The sequence below is a fragment of the Tasmannia lanceolata genome, unplaced genomic scaffold, assembly GCF_043159265.1.
Source record: "Tasmannia lanceolata isolate RefF3 unplaced genomic scaffold, GAP_Taslan_0.1 ptg000044l, whole genome shotgun sequence".
NCBI classification, from domain to species: Eukaryota; Viridiplantae; Streptophyta; class Magnoliopsida; order Canellales; family Winteraceae; genus Tasmannia; species Tasmannia lanceolata.
Genome location: NW_027518721.1, coordinates 19,165,595 through 19,192,266, shown reverse-complemented (window position 1 = coordinate 19,192,266; position 26,672 = coordinate 19,165,595). Strand labels below are relative to the sequence as shown.

Below are 26,672 nucleotides of genomic sequence, written 5' to 3'. Positions count from 1 at the left end.
GTTGTATTTATATTTTTGTTATTTAGAAATCATTCTATTTACTTCATAGTAGTAGATAATTAAGATATCATGATTGCAATATCCACTACATCTTACATCTTGGAATTGAGAGAAAAGTGCCTGTAACTAATGATCCTTCGGATGTATTCTGTCCAAACTCAAAGCTGTATTGAGATTTGATGCACTTGTATATGCAATGCAAGCTATGACCTCCCATTAAAAAAAGCTATGACCTCCCATAAAAAGTTTTGTATAAGTCGCTTTTTGAAACACTGACGATAACCTCTCTCTAACTCTCTCACCCTCTTCATAAGGTTTATGAGTAATATTATATACCGTTGGGGCTCTAATGATTAATATTGTTGGTGTTTCTAAAAATCTGGGCCGTTACAGCTAGTGGCCGCATTTTATATAAGGTATTAGCGAGTATTAATTACAAGATAGGTGTTGTCCATTCCCCTACCCTAGCAATGCGTCACTTCTTTTGCCCAACCCTTTGTCCTTGCCCTGCCCACGGAAATGGTGCACCTGGTTTTATACTTATTTGTCAAGCAAGAAAAAACCCAATAACCTCTTACTACTACTGCCAGGAGGGTGTCTCGTTTAGTGTTGCTACCCCACCTGCATCTTTCATTGGTTCCGTTGCCACTGCCACACTAGAGCTTATGGTTACTGCGACCACCACAACGACTTCCACTAAAAAGACCAAACAACATTTACTACGTACCTGCATACATCATGTACTTACCTACAGTATGTACCTTAAACAACATTATCGTTCACATGTATGTACTTTAACAACGTTTCCTAAGAAGGTACTCTCATATATCACTGGATTTTTGTTTTAAGTATTAGAAACAATTAGAGTATAAATTATCAGCATAGGAACAATGTTGGTTCCTTGTCTAAGCATTAAGATATACGAGATATGGAGCATTAATTAGTAGAGCCCCAACTATACTTAGGTTTGAGCTAAACCTAAGCCCCCTATCTCTTTTCTAGTCTAACTAGGACACTTGAAAGATGGAACCCATCAAAACACTTAGGAAACAAGAGTATTAGGTGGTGTTTTCAATATCAAAACTAGTAGCTAGAAATGTAAGAACTGCATAAACTTCAAATTTCATAATTAATCAGATATCATAAAAATATTGATTTACCTCTAACAAATATGTTAGATGTGTGTATGTGTGTATGTTGCCTAAGGGCATAGTGGTCATTTTATCTTCTGTCTTTATATAAATACATAATTGAGGGGGAGATACTCCAACTCACTCTTTCTTTCCACTCTCTTCTCTTCTCCTTCAACATGGTGTCAGAGCCATAGGGTTTGGATCCCTAGGGACCAACATCGTTCCTCCTTCCCCTTCTTATTCCTCTTCTTTTTTTTTCTTCTAAAACACTAACCCTATGCATCTTCTCCCCTCCTCCTCCCTCTCTACCCTCTCTCACCAGCCCCCCCTCCCCTGTCGGGACCTCCACCCAGCCCAAAGTCCCCTTGCCCCTCCCGTAAATAACCTCCCCCCTTCCCTCTGACCTCCACACCCCCTCTCACCCCCCGTAAACCACCCCCTCCCTCCCCTCTCTCCTTGTTCCCCTCCCCCCCCCCCGCATAAATAACCCGCTCCCCCCGACCTCCCTGTTCCCCCTTGCCCCCGTAAATTACCCCCTATAAGACAAATCTGGCGGGCTCGCCTCATCAATTTCCGCGCGCCTCATCAAGTGGGGGTGCAGATATCAGCATTTCTATTTTAATATATAAAAAAAATCGAAGAACAGAAGGGGACTATTCATCTTCGTAAAAAAGGCTCCAGAGAGAGAGAGATCTGAGAAAAGGGAAATCTCAAATCTCAAACTCATATTCATCTTCTCCGATTGGAATCTCACCGGATTCCGGCCAAATCCTAGCCGGAATTGTCACTTTGATTACCCTATTTTCTTTCCTTCTAAGCTTCTCCGGTCGTATCTCATCACTGATACCTTCTTCTCCGTCATTACCTCTGCAATTTCTAACCCTAACTCGTTCCTTCTCTATCACTATCTCTATTTCTTAGATCTATTACAAATTATTTGAAAAATCTCTTAGATCTAAGGTATTGGAGGAATTTCTGAGGTTTGTAAAGAAGAGTGAGAGAGATCTGAGAAATCTCAGATCTGAGATCTCAGATCTGAGAAGAGAAAAAAAAAAAGAAAGAACAGAGAGAGAGTAGATCTGAACTAGAAACCCTCGTCTGAAACTCTAACTCTCGGTTTTTCTTATCCTCCGATCGATCTCGCCTGAGATCCGATTTAGTTCCGGCCATTCCTCTGTTTTTTTTCAGATCTAGCTACCTCAGTTGCCACGGCTAGGATCTGACCTCCTTTTTCTGCAAGTGCCGTTTCAAAGTTTCTTCTCCGGCAAGTCATTGTTCTCCGACGAGATCTGTCGACATTTCCGATCGAGCGCAGAAGAGTTCTTCAACAGTTAGGAATCAAGAGAATTTCAGAGGAGCAATTTCAGATCTAGAATTTTAAAGAAGAAGATCATTTTCTTTTTTTTTTGTTCTTTCTGCAAATCAGGTAAAGTCCCTAACCTGCTCTTGTTTCGATTTGGTGTTCGTGCGGCTGTCTATGATTAGAAGTTGTTATGTAGATTCTTGAGTTTTGTTTTTAAGGCATGATTATAGTTTTTAATCTCATGATTCCGGTATTTCTTCTTAATTCGTAGTCGGAATATAGATCTAGCTAAATGTGACTGATACAGGTTGTGTGAATAGAGCTGGATGCTTGCTAATTGTTGCAATTTCTTTGAAAAATAAAAGATCTATACTTCATTTCCATTTTAGTTCCATTTTCATGGAGATTAAGATTTCATGTTGTTTTCAGCGAAGTTTTGGCAAGGTTTGTGAAGATGGAATATATGAGATGGTTTCTTTCATTGTTCTGATTTTTCCCTTTACAAAGTTATTTTGGATAATTTGTTTTGAGCTTGTAAAGTTGTATCAGCTTATAAGAATTTCTTATTGTCATTAAATTTTAGTTTAAGGTTAGAGTTGATCCATTGCATGAGGGATTCAACAACATGATTCCATTCCAAAGTACGTTATGCATAGTTCATGTGTGATTCCTATTATTACTTTTTGGGAAGAAATGTTTTCAGTTCATGGCAAAATACTGAAGCATCATAAATTTCACAAGTCATGCCTATCATTTGAATTTTGGAAACATTGACATTTGTTAATGAGAAACTAGTAGGTATAACCTTCTTCAGTATTGGAATTGACATGTGTTAAATAGTCCTATAGGCTGAATCAAATTTCAAGTGGTTGAATAAGGTTAACTGGCAGTTAGAATGTAAGAATTCAAAAGAAAAATCAATTTTTATAAGGTTCTAAAAGTGATGAGATTTCAGATTTTGAATCCATACCATAAATTTTGCCCTGTACAGTCAAAACCTGTGTAGAATCATTTAACTGGAGCAATTTAATCATAGACTGGAAAGGTTCTTATCGACACAATTTACAGTTGTAATTTGTATTCTGTTCAGAAGCATCGTGCTGCTATCCTATGAGCCATTTTACTCTACAGTTATGATTTACATTTGATTAAAAAAAAAAAATGTGTAATTGTTTGCCCTCTTTGGAAATGGTATACTACTACTCATGTGTGGCTGTGAATTACATTTCTATGAAATCCCTTAGCAAAGCCTCATTTGATATTCAGTCCTTGGGTAGGAGATACTTGAATGTTCAATTGTGTCAATACCATGTACAAAATTTAAAAAAATGAGGTTAATATGGATGAGTTGTTGTACTTGGAGGAGCATGGTGGTCATAATATTTTCTTTAGGACATTTTCGTAGGAAATGTACATTTTGCAACACAGCTTATGGCTTATGCACTTAGAAAACTGGGTTGTCCTTTAACTTCATTTACAAACTTCTAGAATGGATACAATTATGAGTTATGAACAGATAAGTGTGTTAATAAAGGGAATAGACACTCAATGTATTTATAGGGCTCTTCTCACTTGGCTGAAACCAATTCTAAATATCCAAAACTAATTCATAATATTTTGGGATGTTTCAGAATTGAATTGATAGTGGACTAGATTTTTTGGAAAATCTAATGGTGTCCATGTTCTTCCTCTTTTAAACAACAAACATGGGTGAATGTTTATTGCAATACCTAATTTAAAGCAATGCTATTTCCTAATATGTGCCAATGAATTTACAATTATGTCACCTGTATAATTTTTCCTTATAATATTTGCCAAGCTTTACTATTGGAGAGAGGTTGCTTACTGATATTCTTATCCACTACAGGTAGATTGGTTCATTTGAAGAAGCAGTGGAAGAGGAAGAATGGAGAAATGCAATGAATACATAAATTGCCATATTTCTCTTCTTCTTAGCAATTGTTTATGTTTCTTTATTTGATCCATCAATGGTAGAAAACATCTCTTTTTATTTATCTGGTGACAAAGGAAGAACAAATATGAACGAGAACTTGTACAAAAGAGAAGAGACGCTTGTAACAAAGTTCCAAAATCTGGAGGAAAATATGGCTGAGGAAGGGGTTAAGAAGACTTCCTTGATGGATCTTCCAGTGGATCTTTTAGAGTTAATTGTGTTAAGTCTTTTTCGAGTGGATCTTCTTCGTCTTTCTCCTCTATGTAGAATATGGAGAGAGATCGCCCTTCCAGTCCGTCCCATGGACAACACGCCATTGCTTATGTCCATCTGCGCTAGAAGAAAATTGTGTAGTTTCTTCGATCCTATTCGCAAGATATTTCACAATATACACGACTTCCCAAACTTAAAAGCTTCTACTGTGCATTACTCCAAAGATGGTTGGTTGCTAATGTCTCAATCCAAAAAAGAATACTCCACATACTTCTTCTTTAATCCTTTCACAAAGTCAAGAATCCAACTTCCTGATATGTTTGAAGATAAGGGCTTTCATGGCGTTGCCTTCTCATCTTCTCTCACTTCTTCAGACTGCAAAATTGTGGCTTTGGAAGGTAGTGGTTCCACCACGGTTACTATCCGAACTTGTTGTCGTGGGGATGAGAGTTGGACTTCTGATACCTTAGATAGCAATCCATGGTTTGCTGCTTCGCACTGTAACCTGGTTTTTTATGACGACGTTTTCTATTGTTTAGGAATGGATGGACGGTTAGGGATTTTTGATCCTAGGAATGGTGTTTGGTCAGTACTTTCAAAGCCCACTTACGAGGAGTTTTGGGAAGAAAATGATGCCTGGGTAGATTTAATGCAAAACTCTACTGGTCAGAATTTCCTAGTAGAGTGTGGCGGAAAGCTTGTGTATGTGTTTATTGGTTATCATGGAAGGTCAATTAAAATTTTCTGCTTGAATCGTTCTGAGATGATATGGGAAGAAATTGACTCAGTGGGAGATCAAACGATGTTCCTTAGTCACAAATCATCTTTCTCAACAATCATTCCCGTGGAAGGAATGCAAAATAAGATTTTTTTCCCTCTATTATGTGGTGGCGAAGATTGTTCCGTATTCTACTCTTTTGAGGACCGCAGATTCTTTCCCTATAAAGATTTTTCTCAGACTAAGGGGTATCGCTTTAGCACCTGGATTCAACCCAGCTGGTCTAAACCTTCGCATGAATTGCTCCACTGGTGAATGGTTGAATTGCCCGAATGGTTTGATAAGGTATGCATACAATGAACATCTTGAATATTATTTTAATTGAACAATAATTTGTTAGAGAAAAAAAGCTTCAGTTTGATATGTAGTACCATTCATTCCTTTTCTATAATCTGCATTTGTATACAATTTTATTTTTTCTACATAGGTGGCGTTGATATTTCCACCCCTTAGTTTTAGTATCTTCCACCATCTCTCCATTGAGAATTTTTTTAGAGGCTGCTACAATCCATACGACTTGTGCCATTCATTGAATGATTTTCTAAGAAAGAGAAGGGTATGAATATCAACTCAATATATTGTTGTATTTATATTTTTGTTATTTAGAAATCATTCTATTTACTTCATAGTAGTAGATAATTAAGATATCATGATTGCAATATCCACTACATCTTACATCTTGGAATTGAGAGAAAAGTGCCTGTAACTAATGATCCTTCGGATGTATTCTGTCCAAACTCAAAGCTGTATTGAGATTTGATGCACTTGTATATGCAATGCAAGCTATGACCTCCCATTAAAAAAAGCTATGACCTCCCATAAAAAGTTTTGTATAAGTCGCCTTTTGAAACACTGACGATAACCTCTCTCTAACTCTCTCACCCTCTTCATAAGGTTTACGAGTAATATTATATACCGTTGGGGCTCTAATGATTAATATTGTTGGTGTTTCTGAAAATCTGGGCCGTTACAGCTAGTGGCCGCATTTTATATAAGGTATTAGCGAGTATTAATTACAAGATAGGTGTTGTCCATCCCCTACCCTAGCAATGGGTCACTTCTTTTGCCCAACCCTTTGTCCTTGCCCTGCCCACGGAAATGGTGCACCTGGTTTTATACTTATTTGTCAAGCAAGAAAAAACCCCATAACCTCTTACTACTACTGCCAGGAGGGTGTCTCGTCTAGTGTTGCTACCCTTCCTGCATCTTCCATTGGTTCCGTTGCCACTGCCACACTAGATGGTTACTGCGACCACCACGACGACTTCCACTAAAAAGACCAAACAACATTTACTACGTACCTGCATACATCATGTACTTACCTACAGTATGTACCTTAAACAACATTATCGTTCACATGTATGTACTTTAACAACGTTTCCTAAGAAGGTACTCTCATATATCACTGGATTTTTGTTTTAAGTATTAGAAACAATTAGAGTATAAATTATCAGCATAGGAACAATGTTGGTTCCTTGTCTAAGCATTAAGATATACGAGATATGGAGCATTAATTAGTAGAGCCCCAACTATACTTAGGTTTGAGCTAAACCTAAGCCCCCTATCTCTTTTCTAGTCTAACTAGGACACTTGAAAGATGGAACCCATCAAAACACTTAGGAAACAAGAGTATTAGGTGGTGTTTTCAATATCAAAACTAGTAGCTAGAAATGTAAGAACTGCATAAACTTCAAATTTCATAATTAATCCGATATCATAAAAATATTGATTTACCTCTAACAAATATGTTAGATGTGTGTATGTGTGTATGTTGCCTAAGGGCATAGTGGTCATTTTATCTTCTGTCTTTATATAAATACATAATTGAGGGGGAGATACTCCAACTCACTCTTTCTTTCCACTCTCTTCTCTTCTCTTCTCCTTCCCCATGGTGTCAGAGCCCTAGGGTTTGGATCCCTAGGGACCAACATCGTTCCTCCTTCCCCTTCTTATTCCTCTTCTTTTTTTTTCTTCTAAAACACTAACCCTATGCATCTTCTCCCCTCCTCCTCCCTCTCTACCCTCTCTCACCAGCCCCCCCTCCCCTGTCGGGACCTCCACCCAGCCCAAAGTCCTCTTGCCCCTCCCGTAAATAACCTCCCCCCTTCCCTCTGACCTCCACACCCCCTCTCACCCCCCGTAAACCATCCCCTGCCTCCCCTCTCTCCTTGTTCCCCTCCCCACCCCCCGTAAATAACCCCCTCTCCCCGACCTCCCTGTTACCCCCTTGCCCCCGTAAATTACCCCCTACCTCGCCGACCTCCCTGTTTCTTCTCGCCCCCCCACCCCTCCCCTCTTGTTTCACCTCACCTCCCATTCTCTCTCTCTCTCTCTCCCTCTTATCCTCCCTTCTTCTCTTCCCCCTTCTAACCCTCTTCTCATGACCTAAATCCTCTTTACAAACCTTTTTTTTTCTTATGTTTGCGGCTCCGATTTTGGCCCATTCTCTTCGATTCATCTCTCTCACTATGTCTTCGCCGGATATATCTTGTTTTAACATCCCTCTTTATTGGAGCCGCGGTCTTCTTTGCGGACCTCTCGCATGATTCTTATCTTTTCCTCATTTTCTTGTTCTTTCTTGCTAGTGTGGCTGTGGGTCTCTCTCTCTGATCTTTAGTTATCATAGATCCTCCTGCTCTCCCGGATCCCCCTGTTAGCCCGTCCCTGCTGACAATGCCTCCACTCTACCTACGACTCTTTCCTCGAGCTACTCTCCTTCATCCTATTCTCCCTCGTTGGAGCAGTCTTTTCCTTAGATGACCTCTGAGAAATTGGATGGCTCCAATTATCTCAGCTGGCGCTACGCTGTTGAGACCTATTTTCTTGCCAAGGGTTGGGTGTCCCTTATTGAGCGTGATCCTCCTTCCTCTTCAGACCCGTCCTATGATAGATGGCGGTAGGGCGATGCTATAATCCGCACCCTCCTCAGGCAGAGTATGGTTCCTGCTGTTGCACGACCGATGATGAGCCTGCCCTCGGCCAAGGCTATTTGGGTTCACACTGCTCTTCTTTAATATGGGGTTTATAACCTTACACGTATCTTTGCTACTTATTCACAGTATGTACCTTGAGCGTGGGAATGACTCTCTGCCCACGCACTACAGCCCGCTTCGCCTATCTTTGCCAGCAGTTGGACGCCTTCATGCCTCTTACCTCTTATCTCATCGTCCTTGCTCGTCAGCGGGACCAACGCAGGGCTATTCTTTACCTTCACTCCTTGGGATCAGACTTCTTACCTTTTCGCCAGCAGCTCCTTGGACCAGGGTCTCTTCCCTCTCTTACTGAGATCTACTCACAGGCCCAACAGTGCGTCCTGGGTGGCTCTTCTACTGCTCTCCCTACTGAGGGATCTGCCCTTGCTGCCTATGATGGTGGTTTTTGCTCTAAGTTAGTAATGCTTTTCTCAAGTGAAGTGAAGTGAGGACCCTCAATAGAGGGACCAAAACTGAATGACTAAACCGCTGCTAACAAAAAAGACGTCCGTGGTGGTGGCCAAGTTGGCCGTGGTGGTAGGGGCCGTGATCTTGGTAGCGGTCGAGGCTCGTGTGGCCGAGGCCACTCTTATTGTACACATTATCGACGGGAGGGCCATTATGTTGATATTTGCTACACACTTCATACAAAGTTTCGCCCTTCCCGGTTGGCCCACATTATTGCTTCTGATCCCATTGATGCATCGCCGTCTCCCTCCATTCTTGGCAGTGTGCCATCACTTGCCCAGCTTGACACTCTCACCATCTCCAGAACAGACTATGAGGAACTCCGGCGTCTTTGTCTTAGCAGCCGTCTACCCACTGCCTGTTTTGCATATCCAGGTAATTCACCTGCTACTCTTCTTACTCAGTTGAGTCCCTGGATTATTGATTCTAGAGCCTCTAATCACTTGACTGGTAACTCCTCATCCCGTAGTTCCTTTCGTCCTTTTCATTCTCTATCTCGGTCAGTTACTCTTGTTGATGGGACTACGGCTCCCATCTCAGGTGTTGGGACTCTTACTTCCCAACTTTATCCTCTGTTCTTGGTGTCCCCAAGTCCCCTTTTAACTTACTTTCTGTTGGTCAAATTAACAAAACCCTTCAGTGCACACCACCACCCACCATTTTGCATAGTTCGGTGGACGCCTATCAGGGGCATTGTTGTCTTGGTCATCCTTCCCTTCAGCGCCTCCAACAGACTTTTGTTGTTTCTTAACCTCTTAACCTCTTTAGCCCTTTCAGTGCGATTCATGTGAACTCGGGAAACACCATCGTGTATCCTTTCCCACTCAGGCTGTTAGTCGAATGTCCCTTTTGAGTTAGTTCATTCTGATGTACGAGGGACTACCTCTCCTGGTGGATACCGATACTTTATTGTTTTTGTGGACGATTATTCCCGAATGACATGGTTGTTTTTATTATAGGATAGATCTGAAGTCTTTACTGCTTTTCACACTTTTTATGCTGAGATTGTCACTCATTATTCTTTTCCTCTTAAATGTTTACGCACAGATAATGCTAGGGAGTACACCTCCCATGTCTTTCAGGATTTCCTAGCCTCTTATGACATTCTACATCAGTCCTCTTGCGCTTACACCTCCCAGCAAAACAGTGTAGCTGAGAAGAAGTTGAGGTAATTACTTGATATGCCTTGCACCATGCTCTTTCAGATGCATGTTCCCAAATTGTATTGGAGCGATGCTATACTTACGGCTTGTTTCTTAACCGACCGTCTACCTTCTTTAGTTCTCGAAGGTCATTCTCCCTTCTCGGTTCTACATCCTCAGGGCGATCTCCTTCCCCTTACTTCACGGGTATTTGGTTGTGTCTCTTTTGTCCACATCCTTACCCTGGGTTTGGATAAGTTAGCCCCACAGGCCGATCATTGTGTCTTTCTGGGATACTCTCGTACTTAGAAGGGTTACAAGTGTTACAGCCCTGGATTTCGCCGTCTTTTTGTATCCGCAAATGTTACCTTATCGAGTCTCTTTCCTTCTTCTCTCCTTTATGTCTCCCTCTCCCCTTTCCGGTTCTTCCTGACCTGGTTTCTCCGGATCTTCCTCCCTTAGATGCCCCTGTCGGAGACCTTTCCTTCCCAGGTTTCGGCAGTTCCTCTTCCGCCCGCTACTACGAGGGTCTATCAGCGGCATTAGCGAGCAGATCCTCCTCCATCTCCTATCGAGGCGTCGTCTCTTCAGCCGGAGATCCTGGCCTCTAACCCTCAGGTACCTTCTCCTTCTTCTGATGTAGCTGTAGATGCTCTTATTGCCTCACACACTCGTTCACGCACTACTGCTCATCTTATTTCATCTTATGTTTCGTATGATCATCTTACCCCTTCATTTCGTGCTTTTGTCTCCTCTTTGTCTTTTGTTTCCTTGCCTAATTCTGTACAGGAGGCTCTTGCTCACCCTGGGTGGCGTTTTGCTATGGACAGCGAGATGGATGCACTTAAGGCCAATCATTCTTAGAATATAGTTTCCCCCTTCTCCTGGTGCTCACCCTGTTGGTTGTAGATGGGTCTATGCCATCAAATATTTTTCAGATGGGACGGTTGAGTGCCTTAAGGCACACTTGGTTGCCAAAGGATACGCACAGACCTATGAGATTGACTACCATGAGACCCTCTCTCATGTTTCCAAGATTTCATCAGTGTGCGTTTTTATTTCTCTTATAGTCAATCATGGCTGGCCATTATATCCGCTAGACGTAGAAAATGCCTTCCTCTATGGAGATTTGGCTGAGGAGGTGTACATGGAGCAACCTCCTGGTTATGTTGCTCAGGGGAAGATGTCCTCCTCCGTATATGGGCTTCGGAAATCATTGTGGTCTCAAACAGTCCCCTTAAGCCTGGTTTGGAGGTTCAGTGAGGCCCTTATGAGATATGGCATGAGGCAGTGTGCAGTTGACCATTCAGTTTTCAGCCATCAGTCGGGGCTGGTCATGTACTCCTTATAGTGTATGTGGATTACATTATTATCACAGGGAGAGACACAATTGACATTCGGTAATTGAAGATTTTTCTGTAGAAAGAGTTCTTCATAAAAGATCTTGGTCATCTTCGATACTTTTTAGGGCATCATGAGATATGGCATGAGGCAGTGTGCAGTTGACCATTCAGTTTTCAGCCATCAGTCAGGGGCTGGTCATGTACTCCTTATAGTGTATGTGGATGACATTATTATCACAGGGAGTGACAGTTGACATTCGGCAATTGAAGATTTTTTTGCAGAAAGAGTTCTTCATAAAAGATCTTGGCCATCTTCGATACTTTTTAGGGATTGAGGTAGCTTACTCGGTACTAGCGTCTCGCTCTCACATAGGAAGTATGTGTTGGATCTTCTAGATGAGAGAAGATCGTTGGGTATGAAACCAGCCACTGCCCCCATGGATCCAAATACAAAGCTCCATCCAGAAGAAGCTGACTTGTTACATGACCCTGGTAGATATTGAAGACTTGTTGGGAAGCTTATATACCTCACAGTGACTAGACCAGATATTTCTTATGCCGTGGGAGTTGTTAGCCAGTTCATGAGTGCTCCTCGTACATCCCATTTGACAGCTGGGAGTCAGATTCTTCGATATTTGAAGAGCGCCCCAGGAAAAGGGATGCTTTTCAAAAGACATGGCCATCAGAGGATAGAAGGATACAGTGATGCTGATTGGGCATGTTCTCCAACAGATAGACGCTCCACTACTGGCTATTGTACCGTTGTGGGAGGTAACTTATTGTCCTGACGAATCAAGAAGCAAAATGTTGTAGCCAAGTCTAGTGCTGAAGCCGAATATCGAGCCATTTCACATACTGGCAGTGTGCTTATCTGGCTACGATTCTTTATGTCTGAGATTGGATTTCCCTCATCATCCCCAGCTCAGCTATACGGTGACTACAAGGCAGCTATTCACATCGCTATCAATCCGGTCTTCCATGAGCGTACCAAGCACATAGAGGTGGACTGTCACCTTCATACGTCACAGGATTCAGTAGAGAGAGATATGCACTACTTTCATTCGGTCGGCAGACCAGCTTGCTGATGTTCTCACGAAGCCCCTAAGCAAAGCTACACTTAGTGATATTTGTACGAAGTGTGTATGTTGCCTAAGGGCATAGTGGTCATTTGATCTTCTCTCTTTATATAAATACATAAGTGGGGGAGAATACTCCAACTCACTCTTTCTCTTCACTCTATTCTCTCCTCTTCTCCTCCAACAAACACACTCAAAACACTACCTAGACACAAATGCCCCAGACCTTTCTTATATGCTAATATCATTTTAGAACAAAAGGGGAACTTTCCCAAGCTTAATAAATAGAAAGATTTGTCCTCAATTTTATTGTCCACCTTCTCCTTAGATGGGGATCACAAAAACCAACTTACATTCACCCCTACCCCTTTAATTATGAATCGCATGAAAATAATAATATTCACTGCTAAGTTTTAGTTTAAACAAATACTTTTATTTTCGAATGGTGGTAATATTATTAATAAAAGCTAAAAGGAGGCAACAAGCTCCAAAGACCGAGGTGGTCAAAGTACAAGCAAAATAACAAAACCGGTAAAATTACAATAGAAGGAAAACAAAGAGAGCGATCTCAAGGGGGACGGAAGTCAAAGAACTCCAAGTGGCGGTCTAGAGGCTCCCTGGTGGGCCAGCCGATCAGCCTCAACATCAGCAGACCTCCACACTTGCTGACGTCGCACCCTATGGACCTTCAATCCTCTTGAGGATTTGTTCGATCGCACCGGCACATCTCCATAAGAGAGAGAGAGATCTTAAAGAGGAACCGATCTTTGGAAACCCTAACCATAGAAAATCCAAAATCCCAGAGAGAGGTATGAAAGAGGAACCACGATGGAACCTCCACCCCCCCATCAACACCACCACCACTGCTCTCCTCCACCGCCCCACTACCCCATCCCTAGCTCCAACCCTAACCCGCCTCCATCTCATCTTCCTCCTCCACTGCCCGACCCCCACCCCCACTACCCTACTCCACCGCCACGCCATCCTAACCAACTCTAATCCTAACCCTCACCCACCTCATTCTCCACCACCGCCCCACCCCCACCTCCACTACCATACTCCTTTGCCCCACCCCTACCAACAGTTCCCTCCTCCGCCATCTCACCATCGTCAGCATAACTTCATCCCTAACCCCACTCGGCACATCTCCAGTTTTTGTTGATCTCTACTGCTGGATCACAGTTGATAGGGCGAAGACCTTCGTAAGATATGAGGGGAACAAAAAAAGAATGGCGAGAGGAAAAGATAGTGGCTGGGCGTCGAATATGGTGGGACAGGGGGGATTTGTTGCACATGGATCGACGGTGGAAAATGCGTTGGGTAGTGAAACCAGCGCAGAGAATTTCGAATTACCAGTGCTATCTTGCGTTGATTCAGCCCAGCTGGTAGAAAATGGACATGTGGAGGTGACCTGTCAAGATGTGTTGCTAGCTGGTGAGGAGGAGGTGATAGGTGGAGATAAAAGGCCACTTGAGTACCCTGCAAGGTATTTCGAAGATCAAGGGGAAAAAGTTGAGAGACACGTGGATTCGGGTGAGCGGTGGAAGTTGCATAAAGAGGACCTCAGAGCTGGTATGCTAATAAGTAGTGAGGGGACCAATGGAGGGCTATGGGTGGATAGAAATTCAAAATTTTGTTGTGAAGTCAATGGAGAGTGGGAATCAGAAGCATAGTAGTGGTCTGATGATGTTGACTTTGGATTGGCAAGTTTCTTAGTGGGCCATATGCATATAGGAGAGAGGCGATGTGAAGTGTGGGTGGAGAATTTCTCAAACCTTATTGGGCTAAATACCATTTCAGACAGTACTGGGTTGACTCGGTATTGAAGGGATGTTGGGGGAATAATGTGGGAATCAAGAGGGGAGAGGAATGAGCCCTCAGAAGGAATGACAAACAGTAAAGCTTGTAAAAATGCTCCTCCGGCTTTATAAGAGAGCTTGTCCCTTTCTCTCTACAGTATATAACTCCATGGTCTACCTGCTCAAATTTATGACGAGAAGGAGTCTTTCTTTCGGGAGGTCATGGCCTTCATTCTCAGTTCATTCTCCAGCTAACGAAGATGCTGTGGTGAGAGTCCCTTCTAAAAAGATTGCCGGTTCATCTTCTCGAGCAGAGATCGAGGTTGCCCATGCTTTGGTCCAATCTAAGTATAATGCGGCAGCTTCTGCTTCAATCAGCAATTAGTCTAGACAGGAAGGGGGGGTTAGTCGCGCTAGACTCTTTTGGACTAGGTTGGACTTTAGGAGTGCCGGGTTAGTCGGGCGCGATTTTCCGCTCCCACTCTCAAATACAGTGTTAGTCGGATAGGTAGGGATTTTGTGTAAAGAATCCCCAAAATACCCTAGCGCTTAGTAAAATCGTTATACGGAAATCCCGTCTGGAAGGGTGGAACTTGAAACATCGACCGAATTGCTCTCTTCTCAACCCTTGCAGCCTCTCTTTTTCCACCGAGCAAATAACTTTCCTTCCTCAACCCTAGCAGCCATCTCTCTCAAATCACTCTTTTTCCTCAACCTTAGTAGCCATCTCTCTCAAATCACTCTCCTTGCCCAACCCACTACGAACAGCACTCAAGGCAGTGGAAGGAGCCTCCCTCTCTCTCTCTCTCTCTCTCTCTCTCTCTCTCTTGAGCTATTTGTGGGGCTTTTTACAGCAGAAATACATATGTATTTTTGGGCCTTTTTCTGTCATCGATCGTTTTGCAAAAGGAATACACAGATGACTCATATGCTATTTGCTGAGGACTTTGGGTTCTTGTTTGTTGAATGGGTTCTCTGTTTTTTGGTATTTCTTATCTTGTTTTGAGTGCTTGTAAATGACGGTTTGGCTTGATTTTTAATAATTTGAAAAAAACATTATCCATGTTGCATTAATGTTTAATAATATGGAAAAATATTGTATCAATAGTTCTGTGGGAAGTTGTGGCCTTATCTTTTTTATTGTTTTTGGTTTGGAGATCAGTAGGGGAAGATACCCACTAGCCGTTTGATGAAATGTCTCAGGGTATTTTAACTCTGAAACAATCTTTTGGCATTAGAGTAACCATCAAGGCTTACACTTTGCTCAACCAAGAACACTGCCTGGCTGTTGCCTTTAACTGGATTCTCTTCAGATCAGTCAGTACAAGAGACTTTGATTGAATTAAATGCAAGAAGATAGGAAACTAGTCGTGCACTGTAATTGTTGGATGGTAGCTATTCTTGTCTTCAATATTATTGAATATTTTCTCCCAATATTTCTATTTGGTCCCCTAATTGGGGTCCACAAACTCCCAAACTCCCTATGGTAATAGTGACAAATGAAAATGTAAGACTTTTTTTAGGACTTAAGAATCCTCATTTCTTCACTCTGAAATCCCTGTTCTAGGAGTCCTAGGCATTCCCAGAGTGACCAACAATCCGCTGGACTTTCCTAGAATTACCCGGAGTCCCAAGTATTCCCAGAGTGACCAAAAATCACGCACGACTAACCCCCCCGAAAGGTACGCACGGTTTATATAATAGCTATCAGTATGGATTGTTTCCTTAGTTGGTGACATGCAAAGTGCAGGTGAAGGCACAAGGATTCCCATTCCCAAAAATAGATTTGATGCCTGAGCAGTTTTAGATCCAAAGCCAGATCCAACAGTTTTCAGTTAACATGAGTATGGGTCTCTGGCAGTGGTAGAGGGGAGCACGGAATCAGAGGATGATGGGGATTTTGACGGATTGGCGATAGTGCCTCAATCGGAGGAAACACTCATGATTGCTTGGTAGAATCCGGAAGAAGACAGTTGATATTTTTGTAAATCATGTTTTGTTAACAAGTAAGATATTGGGGCTAGCTATTGTCGGTTTGGAAGAGTTTTGAGGGGCTTGTTCAGACAGGCAGAAGTAAGAGAATTCCATCAAAGAGACTCGTCGGACTTGAACAACTTGGAAGCGACAAAGATGTTAAGGGAATTAGCGAGGTTACAATCAGTGATTAACTATGAGAGGGTAAACCAAAGAAAGTTGAACGCAAAAGGAAAAGAAATGGGAGGCAGAAATTATTCCTAGGGGAAAGGAAAACATAGAAATCGTAATCAGTGAAAATTCTATCTTGGATTGTGAACAGATTGGGCTCTTTAGAGAAAAAAGGTTCATGTCAAGGAGTTGGTTAGGAATTGCAAACCAGAAATTTTGTGCATTCAAGAGACTAAGATGTCAAATTGGAACGGGGCAGAGACCATAGGTCTGGGGTTACAAAGTCACTGGGATTTTGTGGCCTTGGATGAAGTAGGAGCATAAGGAGGAATCCTAGGAGCATGGGATGCATCTACTTTGGAGTTATCTGACTCATGGAATTGTAGCTTTTCTGTGTCAGTTGTTCTAAGAAACCTGTGTAATAATTCATTGTGGACACTCTCAGGTGTTTATGTCCCAATAATAAGGGAGGAAAAACATCTACTATGGGAGGAGTTGGAATCAGTTAGAGAAGCAGTCTAACCCTTGGTGTACAGGTGGGACTTCAATGAAATAAGAATGATAGAGGAGAGGATGGGGTGCAGCAAATTTATCCAATATATGAGAGCCTTTGTCAAATTTATTAGTTTTCATGAATTGATTGATCTTTCTTTAACGGGTGCGCAATTCACTTGGGCCAGAAGTGTTAGTCGTAGTAGAGTAGATCGATTTATGATTTGTCCTTGTTGGCTCGGTAGTTTTCCCGAAGTTTGTCAAAAAGTGGTCTCTCATACTGTATCTGACCATCGACCCCTTGTGTTGGACTTGAGGTTGGAGTCTTGGGGTCCTCATTTCAGATTTGAGATTGCTTCTTTGGAACACCCCAAGATGGAGGAAAGATTATGAGAATGGTGGGAAGAAGATGAGGCTTTTGGACTTGTAGATGTGATAATTGGGATTATGCTAAGAGAAAGTTAAAGGAATGGATTACGGAGAATCAGATTGATGGGGACATCAACAATGGGCGTGGATTAAGGGTTTACAAGCGTAGACGTGGATGAGACTGATGGCGGGGACTCTAGCATGGGTCACATACATTGTCATCTTTTTTTTATTATTATTTACTTTCTATTTTCGTCATTTTATTTGTAGCCTACTTTTTAGGCATCAAATCTCATCCGTTTGGCGTGTTTTTGGTATTATTAGAAAGGTTTTTCAATTAACTATCTAACGGGCCCAAGACCACATGATTTGGATGTGATTTGAGCAAGTTATGAGTGTTTTTAGGAAGTGGTATAGGTCTATTACGGGATTACTATTTTAGGTAAGTTTTTATCTTTATTTAGTTTTACTTTAGATCAGATGAATGGTTGAGATTAGTTTTGAACTTTAAGTTATCTTCTAGGGTTTCTTTTCTTCTAAATACATCTTATGAAAGCAATGCAAGAGACTTTTGACTGTTGAATAAGGAATTAAAGTTTTTTTTGCAAAAGAAGCTATTGAAGCTTGGAACTTCTTCTCTTCTCTCTTCTTGGTGGCTTGGAGCCATTATTCTCAATCCCCTCTCACCTTCTCACTTCTCACTTCTCACTTCTATTCTCCTCTCAAATCAGCCATAAACAAGTAAGTCATTAGTTCTTCAATTTTTGTGTGTTCTTGAACCCTAAAATACAAAAACCCAAAATCCAAATATCTCCTACATCAGTTAAGATCTCATCTTGAAACTTTGAAGGACTTATTTTGGGATTAAACCTTAGCCATAACAATCAAAATTCATAGTTTTACAACCCCTTTCGAGGCTAATCAAATTTTCACACCTTTCAAGCCCTAAAATTTGCTTTTGGAGATTGAAAGCGTAATCGACCAACGTAGCAGCCCGCTAAACCTGAAAATCTGATTTATTTCATCATTTAAACCTATTATCTTTCAACCCTCAGCAGTTTACCCAGAATTTCTAGATCTGTCCAAATTACCAAAATACCCTTTTAGCCTAAATTGGACCCATTTGACCCCGTTTTGTTGCTGCAGAAATTTATTACTTTTTTTTCATTGGATTATTGCTGATTTCTCATCAAATTAAGTTTTAGTTCATAGGTTTTGGTACTGTTTTAATTATTCTACTTGGTCGCACGTTTAAAACCCCGTTTTAGCCTAATTTTGCCCATAACTAGTTCCTGAAGGACCCTTTAACTGTCGACTAATTTGTTTAAAGTTTATTTCATGCTAATTGTGTTCTTTCTCATTATTTAATGCAAATTTAAGCCTCAATATTGCTGCTGTCCGCCAATTAATTCTGCCTTAAATCAACCTAGTTACCCAGTAGGTGTCTTTAGCCTCTTAGGAGTTAGCCCTAAACTTTCCTAGAAGCCATTATCCCATTAGAAGTCTAGGATTTTCCCTCGTTTAGGTATTGTCCTGCATCACAGATGGTTGGGAAGAGCAAGTCGTGGGTTCTTTTTAGAATAAAGGAGATTACAAGTAAAGAGGACGATGGTTCAGCTAGTAGAGAGGATGTGGAGGAGGTTGTGCGCCTGAAAGAAGAGTACAATAATACTCCTCTTCATGAGGAAATCACTTGGAGACAAAAATCAAGGGTGGCGTGGTTAAAAGGAGACAAGAAAAACGACTTATTTTCATGGAATAGCAAGTGCAAGAAGGCGTGGTAACAGAATTGGCTCTTTGGAGGTAAATGGGTCAATAATGGAAAAAAGGAGGAATTAATTGAAGAAATTTTGGATTTTTATAAGCGGCTATACTCATATGAAAAGATAAGTCGCCTTGTTCCTGGGAATGTAGAGTTTGGATGTCTGTGTGAGGATAACAGAATCACCCTTGAAAGGTCTTTCTCAGAGGAGGAAATAGAAAAGGGGTATTCTCCTTATGTGGGGATAAAGCTCTGGGACTCGATGGTTTCTACCTTGCCTTCTTTCAAAGCTGACATTTTGTGATTTTTCAAAGAATTTCATGATGGAATGGATCTAGATAAGGGAACGGGTGCTACGTTCATTGCCTTGATTCCCAAACTGAAAGGGGCATCGAAAGTAGCAGATTTCCACCCTATTAGTTTGGTGGGCTGTTTGTACAAGGTTTTAGCGAAGTCCTAGCGGAGTGATTGAAAATAGTCCCCCCCTTGATGTTTTTCCTAGCCAGTCTACATTCATACCACCATGGTTTTAAATTTCGGTTTCGGTACCGGTTTCAGACCCAACCGAAATCTGGCGAAACCAAAACAATACTATTTTATTCAGTATAAATTTCGGTCGAAATTTCGGAAAAATATTAATTTGATTAAAAAAAAAACAAGTTTTTGCGTGAAATCTCGGGGAAAAAAGAAATTTCGACCGAAATAAAATACCATTTCGGGTATTGTTGATTTTGGTGTCGGTCTCCACCCGAAATTTAAAACCATGCATACAAATCAACTCAACTCAACAAAACCTTTGTCCCAAACTAGTTGGGGCCGGCTAAATGAATCCGTCAGAAAAATTTCATGAAGAAGGTAAAAGGAATCTACCCGGCTCTAATCTCGGCTCTAGTTGGGTTCTTCTACGTGGATCATTTTCTTCCGTTCTATCCTATCCAAGGTCATGTTCTCTGTTATGTTCCTAGCTATCAAGTCTTTCCTCACTATTTCTACCCAAGTTGTTGTTTCTACCCAAGTTGTTTTCGGTCTGCCCCTACCTCTTTTACTCTATCAATTTGGCACGAGCCGCCTCTTCTCACTGGAGCATCCAAAGGCCTACGTTGGATATGTCCAAACCATCTTAAGCGGTGCTCTTTCATCTTCTCCTCAATTGGTGCCACCCCCACCTTTTTACGAATGTCTTCATTTTTAATTCTATCTAACCTTGTGTGGCTGCACATCCATCTAAGCATTCGCTTCTCCTCTACGCTCATCTTATGCACATGTTGCTTCTTGGTGGAGTTAGTGGCCGCACATCCTTTTTACATTAGACCAACTCCTCCTTGTGTGGCTGCACAGGCGGAGTTGGTCTATTTTCATACATGATAGGTAAATTCTTGATTGTTCCCTGGTTGCAAACGAGGTCGTGGATTGTTACTCTAAGTTAGGAGAAAGGGGTAGAGTCTGTAAATTGGATATGGAAAAAGCCTACGATCGACTAGAATGGGATTGCCTCGATTACTTACTAGGTAGAATGGGGTTTGGCAGTAAATGGAGATTGTGGATAATGAAATGCTTATCATCTGCGTGGTTTTTTTGTCATCATCAATGGTGACCCTAAAGGCTTTTTTAAGTCTTCCAGAGGTCTTAGACAAGGAGATCCGTTGTGGTCTTTTCTTTTTGTCATAGTGGCTCAGACTCTGCGTAGGTTGATGGAAAAAGGAAGTGCTAAGGGGCTAATAGATCGGTTTAAGATTGGAGAGAATGGGGCCATTCTATCTCACTTGCAGTTTGTAATTGATACTCTCCTCTTCAGCTCGTCCGATCCGGTAAAGATTATGAATCTCAAATCCATTTTGAGATGCTATGAATTGGTATCCATTCAAAGAACGAACTTTCATAAATTAAGTCTTTGGTATTAACCTTGATTTTGAAGTGGTGCAAGGAATTGCAGGGATTATGGGCTGCAAAGTGGATAATCTCCCTTCCATTTACCTTGGTTTGCCTTTGGGAGTGGGGAGACCAAAGAAGGTGTTTTGGGAGTCTATTGTTGGGAGAATTGAGAAAAGACTAGACACTTGGAAGCGAAATTTAGTGTCGAGAGGAGGTCGCATAACTCTAATTAAGGTTGTGTTGGCTAATATTCCAGTGTATCATTTATCCCTTTCCAAATGCCCCATGAGTGTTGTGAACCGATTGGAGCAAATTCAAAGAAGTTTCTTATGGGGGTACTGACAAGAAGGGATTTCCACTTGTCAAATGGGAAGAAGTTTGCAAACTGATCAACTCGGTGGCCTTAGGATCAGAAAGATAAAAGAGATGAATTAGGCTCTTCTTGGTAAATGGCTTGTGAGATTTGGGGAGGAGTATTCTCATCTATGAGCCTAGGTGATCGAAAGTAAGTATAGGTCAACTTTCGGCCATTGGGAGTCTGTGGACAAGTATAGACACAGAGAGGTCAAAGTATGGATGGACATCTTGCGGTTCAAACAAAAATTCCAAGATGGAATTAAATTCAGAGTTTATACAGGGGACCGTTTCAAGTTTTGGCATGATAGGTTGTGCTCGCAAACACCATTGAAGGAGATTTTTCCAGAGTTATTTGCAACGGTTGCTTCGCAGGAGGTGTTTGTAATAGAGTGCTCTGATCGTTGTGAAAATAAGTAATATGGATGCCGGTGTATAGAAGAAATTTCTTTGATAGAGAGCTCAATCTGGTGGTGGTTAGGTTGCTTGAGGCCTTAGAAGGTTGGTATGTCAAACAACCCGGTCTGGATAAAGGGGTTTGGATCTGGAGCTCCTCAGGGGTTTTTTTTCTGTTAAATCCTTCTACTTCCACCTTGTGTTTTGTCTTCCTCTCTCCAGAGTAGCCAAGGTTTGGACTTTCCAAGCTCCGCTTAGAGTTTGTACCTTCGGGTGGGCTTCTCTTATGGATGGAATTCTAACGGTGGATTTCTAGCGCAAGTGCGAAATGCTGATCATTGATCACCGCACGATGTGCATTGAGGCCGGAGAGACAACCGACTATTTGCTATAGCATTGCAAAATGGCCAAGAGGTGTGTGGGGTGGACTATTGGATAGGTTAGGTATGTCATGGGTGTTTCCAGCCAAACTAGTTGACCTATTGGAAAGTTGGTCTTTGGTTCTTGGAGTAAAAAGGAGGAAATTTTATGGAATGTATCCTTCCTAGCAACAATTTATGTGTTATGGAAAGAAAGAAATGCCCTGGTCTTCAAAGGGCATGCATAGAGTTGTGACCATGATTTTAAATTTCGACGAAATCCGAAATTTCGGGTTTCGGTCGGGACCGACACTGAAACGTACCGTACCGAAACGGTATTTTATTTTGTCCGCAATTTCAGAATTTCGGTCGAAATTTCATTTTTTTCCGAAATTTCGTCCGAAATTCCTAAATTTCACCCAAAAACCTATTTTTTTAATTAATTAAATATTTTACTGAAATTTTGACCGAAATTAGTATTGAATAAAATAATGTTTTCATCGTTTCGCCGGATTTCAGCCGAAATTTTAATTTCGGTGGGGTCTGAAACCGGTACCGAAACTGAAATTTAAAACCATGGTTGTGACTATCTTTTTGCCAAAGTGGTAGCTCTCACGATCTCATGGGTGAAGATAGTGCCGTGCTTCATATTTGAGTCCGCTTTCGATCTTTGGCATGGGTGGAGGAGGTTTTGCTTTTGCTCGGATCAGGATCCCATGATTCCGGTTTTTTAAAACTCAATTTTGGTGGCTCCAGTTTTGGGAATCCTGGCCCTTCAGGTATTGTGGGTCTTCTTAGAGACGATTTGGGATCGGTATGGTGGACTTTTCGGGTCCCACAGGAATGGTAGACGCTATTGAAGCTGAAGAGCAAGCCGTCTGTCAAGGGATCAAGCTCCTGGAGCTAGAAAACTTGGACAAGGTAGTGGTGGAAGGGGACTCTCTTAATGTGATCCGTTGGCTTAGTGGTTCATGAAATGTCCCTTGGAGATTTGCTCCTTCTTTGACAAGATCCAAGACATAGTAAGCTGTCATGAGATTTCTTATTGGCATTTGAGAAGGTCTGCAAATAGAGAAGCCGGCAAGCTTGCTAGAGAAGGTGTCTCCAAAGAGGGCTTGAAGCCTTTTGATTTCCTCCTGCCTTGAGCTAGCTGGCAAGCTTGGTGTTGGGGATGCTATTTTTATTTGTATCTTACTTTTTTTATTTTTCTGTTTATAATTTGACCATCTCGGTCATTTATCAATGAAATGCTTTGTCATTCAAAAAAAGAGAGGCTTGGATCACACACTTTTTCCCTAGTTTTAATTTTTATTTATATGTTCTGCTACTTTGGCTCTTCTTGTATCTTTTTTTTAAGTCCGGGATTTATCTTAGCCTTTCTTCGACTTCACCCCCTTTTCTGAACAAGTTCTTGGTTGCACAGCAATTAAATAAACTAACAAAACTGCTACAATGCTCTTCATCTACTTCTTAACCATCTAAAGCCTCCATAGAAGCTTTTATTGTCCATCATTACATGACAGAACCCAATAACAAAAAGTGCACATTTTAATCAGCATTTGATTACTTTTCATTTTTCAAAATGACCTAGATACCTGCCAAAAACATTTTTTAAATAAAATCTTTAGAAATTGATGACCTTATTCCGATCTAAACCACAATTATTTAAATAATCATAAAATGGCAATTGCACAAAGAGAAGGAAATATTTACATCTTTCAGCTCAAAGGCCTAATCCACATCCACTATATGAAATAAACGATACAAGGTTACTAGGAATTATCCCAATCCTACTACCCGTAACTTTATCATTTTTCAACTCAATGAGGTTACACTGTCTTGTTTCGTGCCCCAAAAGAAGAACAAAGACACCTCCGAGAACCATAGTTTCAAAATTCTTCCGCGTCATTGTCAACTCGATCGAGTTGGCTCCCTTTAACCTTTGGTCGCGTTCCTGTCCGAGTTCACGTTTTGCCTTCCAAAGTCAGACAAAACTCCTTTTACTCTTCAGAGTTATGCCTGTGTCGACTAAGTACTCATCGTGTCAACCTGGGTAATCAATCACGCTATTCCGAGTCAACTAAAATTTACTTGGGCAGGTTTTACAAGTTATTTTATATACTTAGGTTTGGCCTAAACCTAACCCCCCCCCCCCCCCCCCCCCCCCCCCCCCCGCGGCCGCCAACACACACACACACACACAACAACACACATGCACGCACACACTCACTTAGTCTAACTAGGACACTTGAAAGATGGACCCTATCAAAACATGTGAGAAACACGACACTAAACCCAACATAATCATAGCTCTAAAATCGAAGCAATGACAAGGAGATATATGAACACTGACTTGAAATGTTATCTGAATTAGATAAACCATAATCACATCTTTATGAGAAAGAAAACCATAAAGAAGGATTATGTTGAGAAGGGTGAGTTTCTAAAACGAGCAAATCCTCGATACGTATTACTATAGGGATTAATTTTTGCTTTAGTATCAGTAGGATAGGATCTTACAACCACAGGACTCAGAATATTTAAAGGAACAACAATATGATGGGGTGAACAAGAGTATTAGGTAATGTTGTCTGTGAAAACCAGTAGCCAGAAAAGTAAGAACTGCATAAACTTCAAATTTCATAATTAATCAGATATCTTAAAAAATAGCGATTTATATGTAACAAATATGATATCCTCAAAACACTTCATAGGCACAAATTCCCTAGACCTTTCTTACTTGCTTTGTAACTTTAAACGAGTTTTAAAATAGTTCAAAACAAGCTGTGTCCTTTAAGAACAAAAGGAAACTTTTAAAAGGACAATAGAAGGAAAACAACGAGAGCGATTTCAAGGGGAAAGGAAGTCAATAGCATCAACATTCGCGGACCTCAATACATTTTGGCATCGCACCCTATGACCTTCAATCCGCTTGAGGACTTCTTCAACCTCATCGACAGATCTCCATGGGTAATGAGATCCATTTTTGAGCCAAATGATGTTTAAAAGAGTTTCCCTCAACAATAATGCTATCGAGTTTTTTATTTCCCTTTTCATCTTATATCAGCTGTGGGGTGATTGCAAAATTTTCAACTTAGTGGTTGTGGGAGATCTTTTGCGATCAAAGGCTTCTTTTACAAACATCTAAACTTAGTGGTTAATTCCATTTCTTGCTTCCCTCTTTCATGAAATTTCTCTACATTCAAAACTTGTTGAGTCTATCATTGACTTGGTCTACCTCAAGTTGACCCAGTTGGCCGTACTTGGTCGATCAAAATTCATTTGATTCATCCAAATTAACCAAGAACTTGTTGGATCAATCATTAACCGAACTAAGTAATGGATTTTGCCCTTAGCGAGTTATGGACCAAAGGTGAGCTTGTAACAGTGATATTCACGACTTCCTCTACCTTGGAATTTAGGATTTCGAAATATATGATATGATAATTTAAGTATGCTCATCTATGAACTCACGAATTTGTAGCTTGCTGATTGCATTATGCTATTATTGATTTGTGAAGTAGAACATGTTGATGAGGTGTTTGTAAATGTCAGGATCAAAAGAAGGCAATCTGGGGATCAAGACTTTCGATCTGGACGAGCTCTACAAGGGTCAAAATTCTTTGTTAGTTTGAGTTTCTATCATCCCAAAGCAAGGCTGCTAGGATGAAGATATTTCAGTTTTTCAGTTTATATTATTTGTAGTAAATTCCTATCCTTTCTGATTTTGAGGCTTTTTAGGAAGTTATTATATTTAAGGAGGTAGAGCCAAAGGAAAAGTTTTATGATAGGATTTATTTTCATTTTTGGTTAAATTATTATTTTGCCATGTTCGGTTTTGTGAATAATATTTTGCATTGTATTTTTTGTTCAGATTCAAAGTTATTTAACATTTTTTTTTCGTGCTCTGCTTGTTTAAGGGAAATGTTATCAGCACTGCTGTATTTTGATGAATGATTAAGGCAATCTGGTAAAAAGTGAGCCTATGTGGCTGCTCTGTCATGCAACAACCGGTCCGCAAAATGCCTTCTGCGATGGTCCCTAGCAAATACCATTAAGATTTTCTAAAGTGCATGGTACCACAATGAAGAGGGAGGAAGGGAGGGAGTGTTACTTGTAATAAGGGAAATTTAGAGTACCAACTTATGTTTCAATTTCTCGAAAGCTTCTCTATGTATTTTTTTGGACCCACGTCTAAAATTACCATAACTTCACTTCACTTTCAAGATCAATCTTCCTTTTGGTTTTCTTCAGGAAATAAGAAATTTTCTATCGTTTGCAATAGTCTTTGAGGAAAGACAGAAATCCCACTTCTAATCTTTTTTCTACCATTTTGTAATAGTCTATGAACATATGATATCACTTCCTATTTTGGTATGATTTGAATTTTACTAGTAATACAAATCATTTTTGTCGTATAATTTTCTGTTATTGATTGTTTTACATTGCAAAAGAGAATTGGGATTTACTTTGATTTGAGTTTTTTTTTCCCATTTCATTAGATTTTGGGCCATTTTCCTTTCTTTTGGACATAAATGTTTGAAAATCTCTAATTACATCTCCTTAAATCTCTTTAAATTAGAAAATCTCTACCTTTACATTCTCTCTCCTAAAATGTAAATTTATCTTTAAATTAGCCTCCCTCATATCTCCTTAAAACCCTATTAGGAACATCTCTCTCTCTCTCCAGTCTTAAGTTTCCATTCCTTGGCCGGTCCCAGCTCACCATTTTAGTTTAGTCC

At 40.8% G+C, this 26,672-nt stretch overlaps 1 protein-coding gene across 4 annotated transcripts; it reads left to right on the top strand.

The window, feature by feature from the left end:
• Nucleotides 1–1,799: 1,799 nt before the first annotated feature.
• LOC143863781 (F-box/kelch-repeat protein At1g57790-like) lies at nt 1,800–26,162 on the top strand. Of its 4 annotated transcripts, none has more exons than XR_013240978.1 (4): nt 1,800–2,559; nt 4,304–5,666; nt 25,486–25,634; nt 25,851–26,162. XR_013240978.1 is itself a non-coding variant. In XM_077374546.1 (3 exons), exon 2 carries the CDS (start codon nt 4,425–4,427, stop codon nt 5,634–5,636), a length of 1,212 nt encoding a protein of 403 aa, XP_077230661.1. In that variant the 5' UTR covers nt 1,800–2,559; nt 4,304–4,424; the 3' UTR covers nt 5,637–5,666; nt 25,851–26,162. The 4 variants fall into 4 exon arrangements, 2 of the variants coding, with proteins under 2 accessions (XP_077230661.1, XP_077230660.1); XR_013240979.1 differs by lacking the exon at nt 25,851–26,162 and adding an exon at nt 5,809–5,937 and having other exon boundaries at nt 25,486–25,842; XM_077374546.1 differs by lacking the exon at nt 25,486–25,634.
• Nucleotides 26,163–26,672: the final 510 nt, after the last annotated feature.

What these genes read in the sequence shown, in the direction of transcription:
- LOC143863781 (XM_077374546.1), top strand. Translation starts at nt 4,425, where the DNA reads ATGGTAGAAAACATCTCTTTTTATTTATCTGGTGACAAAGGAAGAACA.